Source organism: Manacus vitellinus, unplaced genomic scaffold, assembly GCF_001715985.3.
Source record: "Manacus vitellinus isolate BGI_N305 unplaced genomic scaffold, ASM171598v3 scaffold_21_pilon, whole genome shotgun sequence".
NCBI lineage: Eukaryota > Metazoa > Chordata > Aves > Passeriformes > Pipridae > Manacus > Manacus vitellinus.
Genome location: NW_021939546.1, coordinates 2,719,070 through 2,726,935, shown reverse-complemented (window position 1 = coordinate 2,726,935; position 7,866 = coordinate 2,719,070). Strand labels below are relative to the sequence as shown.

The window sequence follows — 7,866 nt, the reverse complement described above, 5'->3', positions numbered from 1 at the left end:
CATTTGTCACAACATCAGCTCCAAAGCCAAACTAACAGCAAATGTCGAGTCCTAATGTCACTGTTTTGATCTTGAAAATGCAAAAAGTTAGACAGTTTCTCTAACCTTTATCATCACTCTGTGATCTTGTTTTGTCTTTGGTTTCAACAGATTTTCTCAAAGTGGTCAAAACTGATGCTTCAATACAAAATGTTAAATGGGATGTACATGCATGTTACCTTGTAAGAGCAGACACTGTCCCCCTGGTAGTATGCCATGGCATAGAGAATATGCGTTTCCCCTTGGGAAGACAAGTACTGCCACCTAACAGAAGTGCCCTTTCAGAGGATTTTCATCCTTGCTAAAAATGACCTACGCGATACGAAACAGAATAGTAAAAGACAAACAGATAGCTTGGAAGCTTATTTTATTATACTTTGGTAAGCGTGGTTTCCTGAAGATCAAGCAGACAAGTTATTCGAACACTCCCCTGCTCCCCGCTACAGTCTGGCATCACCCTGCCATGTACTCCTGAGTACGCTTTGAATTGATAATAGGTAGAGGCATATCAATATAAAGAGTGCTTTTGCTAATGGTAAAATTGTTCTTTTTTACTAAAAAAATTTGGTTGAACATTTTAGAATTAATTAAAAAAAACCAAAATGATCTGATAGCTTCGCAAAAAAATGGAATTTCTAAGAGGATGAAATGCTGTTTGTAGTTTAACAGCAGCCATCCAAAAGATATGCTGTAGTAGATTTTTTCAGAAGTTACAAAATATATACAGAATGTATCATCTGAAGATGGCTTTGGCATTAGCAATGTTAACTGAAATACAGACTCTAAAACTCAAAACTACTTTAGGTAGCTCTTCTACAAGAATTTTTACAATGGCTGTAAAGTAAACTGTTCTGAATATATGCATCATATACAATATGCTGTCCTATATACCATTTTCCAAAATAGTACACAAAAATATTTTAAACAAGAAATCCACATAAATAATGTTTTCATTGTAGTGAAGTATGTGACCGACAATTTAAAATAAGTACCTTTACAACAGAAACATATCCTGATGTAACCAGCACATACAGTCTGAAAGAAAAGGGACTCAAATAATCTCTGCTAAGGCCACAAGCACCTTGTGTTATGAAAAGCACCAAGGCAACACGGACAGGAAACACAAAAGAGGTAGTGTGCCATCTGTTCAGATGTATGTGTCCACAAAGGACTAGAATAAAACAACGTTTAAGAAAAGAAGACATATTGTACTGTACTGTGGCATGACTCACTTTTCATATATAAGCTATTGCACATTCAGGAGCATTAGCAGATATTGCTCCCTTAGGATCATATGCCTCCAGCTTTTCTCAGGATGATTTTTTTGCAGTGGTGTTAAAGAAATTGTTAAGAACACTTGACGTCCTGAAAAATCCATGTTCAGATACTCCATTCCAGGAAATTATGCAAGAAAGCACCAAGAAATTTATTTTTAAATACTTTAAGAAAATTGTTGCAGTCTTTTCTCTCTTTCTTTTATTTTTCAATGCTATTTCTCCTAAGGAGGAAGTCTTTTTCTTCCTGAGGTTCTTTAACCAACAGTATTTTAAATGATTCTTAGTTTCCTAGTCATTTTGCCTGTAATGGATCATTACTTTTGCATTCAATCTATGCAGAACCTCCATGTTGATGAAAGAAAAACAGGACAGAAACCTTAAAGGAAGCACACTGAACCACTTTCTACGAAGTGCTGCTGTCCTGGTTTGAGGTGAGGAAGTGCATTAACTTGAACCACTGGAAGCTGACTAGTGTCCTGAGTGTGAAAAAAGAACTGTGTCTTACGCCAGTTGCCATCTTCAATCTGCAACACACAGAAGAAGAATATTAGATTCATATAAAAGATGTCCTTCGAAACACAAATGAAAATTGTGCTTATAGAGAGGAAGAGTAGTGGTGCACAGAAACATTTTTTCTTCTAGTAATTCCTATAGAAACTAATTCCTATAGAATCTAATCTAGCAAATGCCATTTCTCCCTTGCAATACCATGGGCACTCTGGGCAAAGCTGAAACCAGAAAACAGCTGAGCCCAGAATCCAGTTTGAGTGGATGCAGACATACTGCAAGATGTCTCAGAGCAGAACACCTTTGCAAGCAAAGTGACTCATATAGATTCTAAATTCACCCCCAAATCTGAACAGCAGGTGTCAGGTTATCAACTCTACAGGCACTTGAATGACTCTGTAGGCCCTTGAAAAATAAACATGGGAATCAGAGATGCATTTTTGCTATGAGCTTTGTATTGTTTACTCTAATCCTTAAAAAAAATCTCAGTAAAAATTGATACCTCATAATAATTATAAAATAGTATTATAACAGTGTCTGAGGCTGGGAGTGCCTTGATGGTTGCAATCAATCCATTCTTAAAAACCATCGAGTACAGTGTATACCAGTAACTCCAGTACTGTTTTAATAATGCTAATGCTAAAAACTATTTACCATGCATTCATCCATAAGGACCTTTGGTTCAAGTAGTGTATTTGCTTTAAATATTTGACCATTCCATCCTTTGAAGGTAACTGATGTCTTCCGGCCACCTGCTTTATTTAATCCCCACAGTGGTGTGTTCAGACAATGAACTGTGATGCTGTGGGTTGCTTCTGAGCTCAGTAAATGAAGGAAGTTCATCTGCACTTTTCCAACGCCAAACTCCAGCTAAGTTCCAAGAGAAAGACATGGTTAGACTTACGGCTGGACTATGCTGAATGGCCACAGCAACACAAAGTGCCATGAACATACAAGTGTGGTGTTCAGGAATAGGAGAATGTATACATGTTTATATACATTGGGATCAATGCCAAAGAGCATGATTTGCATTCTTCAGGGGAGATGTCAGGTTCTATTACAGGGATTATTATAAACAGAAACTTTCATAGGACATTTTCAAAGCTTAAATATAAACATTTGCTAATGCTTATAACATTGCTGAAACACAGCTGGGCAGAAAAAACCTATTTTTAAATAAGGAAACTGAAAGAAATGCTTTTGTGATTCAAAGATATTAGCAGCAGCAGTGTTTTAACTGCAGCCACATCACTCTGCTGTTTGGTTTTCTTAGACCACTTTCTTAGACAGAAAATATAGTTAGTCATTACTCAACAAGAATTTCTCCAAGACTATTTCATATTCAGAGATCTTTCAAATACAGAAATGCCTATGTGAACTTCATGGCATTTCTGATGCTCTTCAGTGACTACAGTGTACACACAAAACCCCACAAACAAAAAATTTCTTTTCCCAAGAGTTCAAGAACTTCATGTACAAAGGAGCATGAACTAACGATATAAAGGAAACCAGTCTCTCCCTAATGGCATTTAAAAGTACCTCGGTGTTGAAAAGCAGAAATAATTTTCATCCTTCCCATTGCAAAGACCTCAGCCTCTCCACACTTAACTGCCCTGAGTGTTGAGATACTAATGTAGCTCAGAAGCATTTTAGGCTTATTTTGATGCCTTGTGTAGGAAAGTATGAAGCAAAACAAAATACTTCTATCAGCATGGAAACTGAGTAAATGATCACAGTGGGAGTTAGACTAACATATACAGTCCCCAGAAAATCTGTAACTTTTATAACAGAATACACAATATGTTCTTCCTCAAAGATGCACAATAACCCCCCCCGAAATCTAACATCTTTTCATGAGTTAAGTAAATAAGCATGCATTAGTTTAGAGTTCAAGTACAGACACAGTCTCTTTAGAAGCAATGCATACCTTTGTCACAGACAGTGGTGTTAAACATGTCTGACCACCTGCAGTGAAGTTGCAGAAAACTTCAATGGCATCAGAAGGACATCCAATGTTTGGGTCAATCCAGTATTTTCCTATTAGTGTATAATTGCAGATGGAAAATAAAACCAAAATATAATTGCTACTAAACAATTTGCTAAAATATTCAATGCTTCTTGTCAAGTATTACTTATCACCATAGCTTCACAAAGAAATGAAAGAAAAGGAACATGAAAGTCTTTTCACTATTATAATTATACTCATAACAGATACTGACCAAAATTATCATAACCACCCATTTATGATTACAATTACAATGACATGACAGGTTTAAATGAAATACTGATTCAATAACTTCCGGGATACAACAACTGTCAGTGACAGTGGTAGTGTATTGTATACAACTTTCTCATTAGGAATCTAGAATCTGATCCCCAAAAAATTCATTGCAAGATTAGCTATAAATACTTGGAAAACTTTTAATCGCAAAATTGGATTCAGTTTCACATTTTCTGGATGCCTCTGTTACTGACAGATATAATCTGTCTCTAATACCTAGGTAATATTAGATAGCTATATACTTCCACCTTTAAAACTCAGAAATTGCATCTTAAAGATGAAATAAAGGTTGCACACTGCAATAGAATATAATAAAAAAAAAAATCTACAGAATTTTCATGCAGAAAGTAACATTTGGAATCAACACATTTCAAAGCTACTCGTGTTCAAGCTTTAGTGAAAGTGGGTACCTACCATCTGACACTTTACGTTCACAATTAAGCAAATCCCTGCAGATGCGTGCTGGGTTATCCCGCGTGCCAAGAGGGTTCTTGATGCTGTGCAGTAAATTGCTAAGGTAGTGGAGCGTTTTGAATATCTCTGTACTGTGATCTAGTAAAGTTACTTCAGTATTCTGGTATTTCTGCCAAGGGTCATTAGTAAATGTGTTACCACAAAGAAGTATCACAACAACAGTACACACAGTAAAAGTCAATTGGCCATTGAATAGCCAGACAGAACCAAAGTACTTATATGAATGCAATCAGCCATATAAAACATGATAAGAATAATACATCCTGATAAACAAATTAGTACATTTTATTAAAATTGTCAGAGCAGTGATGTTACAGGTAGGTTTAGATCATGCAAATTTGCCATTATGACATATTGACATAAAAATGTGGATACATTTTCTTGCAATCAATGGGGCCACAGACATACGTATAATTTTTTTTTTGCTCAAACCCTAAATGCCACTATTATTATCATCTGTGGCTGAACACATACAGTTCACTATGTGTGATAGTAAATTTCCATTACTACCAATCACAACAAAAAAGTAGAAACATTGCTCGTTTTCTTAATTTTATTTCAAATATATCCTATAAATTCTAGCATGTTTAATTACATCCTACAATAATTATTTGCTATCCATGATTGATTTCAAACTAAGTCTTTGAAAAGAAGCCCTGTTCTGTCCTCAAAAAATAGCATTGTAACTGCATATCCTGTATGACAATGTAAATACAGTGAAATATATTACCTCCATCTGCAGGGCAGCATTTGTCTCAAATAAAGCTTGAACAGCAGCATTGAGGTCCACTTGTTTCTAAAAAACAGGTATTTCAGAATACAAAAAGATGAAAAAGAATATTCAAAAATGCAGGTGGTAAATTCTTTGAGCACTGTAGCAACATACATGATAGCTTTATTATTTTGTCCTTTTACAAAATAATTCATTGTAAACACATTTAAAGTCTTTCCTTTAATTTCCAAAAAATGCAAGGATTTATACACAAAAAGCATATTTGATTTTTATTAGTACACCCATATCCCATTTAATGATCATACTCCTGGAACCTGGAAAAAAGATACTGCAATAGTTGTTACAGATTAATGTCCCAACTTATTCCTCCCAGCCATTTAATTAATATACTTTAAAAAACCAATCCAGCTATGTGTGAAAAGGTGTTACTCCTTTACAGAGAAGCCCACAAAGAATATCTGAATCAGATATCAGCAGCTGATGGATCACTCTTCCTGATGTATGAGCAAGTACTGAGACTGACAAACCTCCTCTAAAGGAGGAAGCCTGTTTCTTGTGTATCTTCATTCCCTGCACTTTGTGTGACATATATACCAGATCCAGACAAAAGGTTTGTATAATTTAAAAGAATTAAATCACCCACACAAGCATCTAGTTCTTGCAATTTGATCTCAGATTACATATATCATTACAGCTTCAGGACCCTACAGATGTTCAGTCTGTTCTAACTGACACAATCCCTTAAGAAACTAAATCTGTGTGCGTGTATATACATCTATCTATCTATGGAGAACATCTGAGCCAGAAACAACATAAAATTTTCTGTTGCTGACTCTAAGACCATTCAAATACAGGAGAAAAACTTTTTAGTGACAAAGTTAACCCATGTCAAAAGTATGAGCATGTCCATGACAGTTGCCTGTTGAGGGCTCACCAGCATGGCAGAACAGAACTGACAGAGCAAGACAGAAAGTTCAAAAAATGTTTTGCTGTACTGATGGAACTCGTAGAAAAATGTATTTGCATTTCAGATGCAATGATGGAACAAGCAGTGCATTTGATGAGGATCCTGCTATTTTCACTTTCAAAAAAGCACCGTAGCTTAGGGCTGTTACAGAATTTACCCTTGGTCCTGGGGGTCCAGGTGGTCCCTGAAAAATGTGAAAAAATAGATATTAGATGCTTCCATCTTTATGTAATGCAATTACAATGAAAAAATAAGGCATGTATTTTTATGCACTTACAGGTGGCCCTGGCTGGCCCTGCAGTCCCTGAGGACCCTAAAAGAAACAAAGATAAAATGCACCAGTGATGCATAAACATCTCTTGTTTTACATTTATGTATTTTTAAATCACAAAATGCCCCAGTGTTTACAATGAAGATGATGAGATACCAGCTGTGGTAAAGCTGTAGATTATTATTTACTATCGTTAAAGTACCCTACTCTCTTAACACATGAATATTCCTGTTGGAATTGTGCTGTCTGGTCACTTGTTTCTCCAACTATTTTGGACACTAAGGGAACATTAAAAGTCACAGAAAGTATTAATATATAACGTGCTATACATTGTGCCAGTGTTATATGCGTGTTGACAACATAAGTACTACAAGAGATAAATGATCATAAAAGCATTGTAAGTAATGTTATGGGTAGTTGCAAAAAATTAACTGATCTACTTTACTCCATGAGTATGTGCTAGGCATTTACTAGTTTAATTTATTAGCAGTGTCAATTTTCAGGCAGAACATGTTACGTTCATTGTTCCACAATGATCTTGCAGGCTTCCTTTGTATTCGAGAAGTTATGCCCTTATTTTCTCATTTTAAGTAGCTTCATTTTACTATGTAGAATAATGCAGTGGGGAGGAGAGGAGGAGCAGGAATAGCTGCTTTTCCTTAGCCTACAGTGTCTACAACACACATAGCCTTAAATCTGAGTTTTAGGCTGCCTTAAGGTTGAACATGGGCCCTTCCAATACAATAAACCCATTTGAATTATTCATTCTTTGATCAACTATTCACATTAAGGCACATAGATCATGAATATTTATTAATATACAATGTTACTTGTGTCTCTGTTAAACTCTCATCTTCAATCTCCATAAACTTAAAGGCTCCAGGAGCTGTTGTAACAAAAAGAATAGCACTAACAGTAACAAGGAAAAAAATAGGTGGCAGTGCCTTAAGAAGAGCAAAAGAGAAGAAGGAATGAAAGGCATAGGCTAGATCTACACCTTAAATTAGTTAAACCTTTTAACACAACTGAGTCAATTCAAGCAAAACATTCTTTTGCCAGTGGTGCTTGTATCAATTACTTGAGCACAATAAGCTGTTCCAAGGAAAAGCCCTTTCACATCAGTATGGTCACGCTAGAACTAAATCTCTGCCAAAAGAGAAATAATCTTATGTGACATGGTCATGCTGACAAATATTGTGAAACTGTTCTAGTCAAATAGGAATTAAGTTGTAAATCACTTGATATAGTAATAAGTATTGCTGCTGTGAGATTTCACAGCAAGCAAGATCTACGTGAGTGTCATTTCATGCTACAACT

General features: G+C 35.7%; 1 protein-coding gene across 1 annotated transcript in view; it reads right to left on the bottom strand.

The window, feature by feature from the left end:
- Positions 1-419: 419 nt before the first annotated feature.
- Positions 420-7,866, bottom strand: part of COL24A1 (collagen type XXIV alpha 1 chain) — a 123,827-nt gene continuing 116,380 nt past the window's right edge. Inside the window, exons 54-60 of the mRNA XM_029959727.1 lie at positions 6,556-6,591; positions 6,436-6,462; positions 5,309-5,374; positions 4,519-4,687; positions 3,751-3,860; positions 2,478-2,693; positions 420-1,840 (exon numbers count right to left, since the gene is read on the bottom strand). Coding sequence (XP_029815587.1) covers positions 1,694-1,840; positions 2,478-2,693; positions 3,751-3,860; positions 4,519-4,687; positions 5,309-5,374; positions 6,436-6,462; positions 6,556-6,591 — 771 coding nt within the window. The 3' untranslated portion in view covers positions 420-1,693. The remainder of the gene's footprint in view (positions 1,841-2,477; positions 2,694-3,750; positions 3,861-4,518; positions 4,688-5,308; positions 5,375-6,435; positions 6,463-6,555; positions 6,592-7,866) is intronic.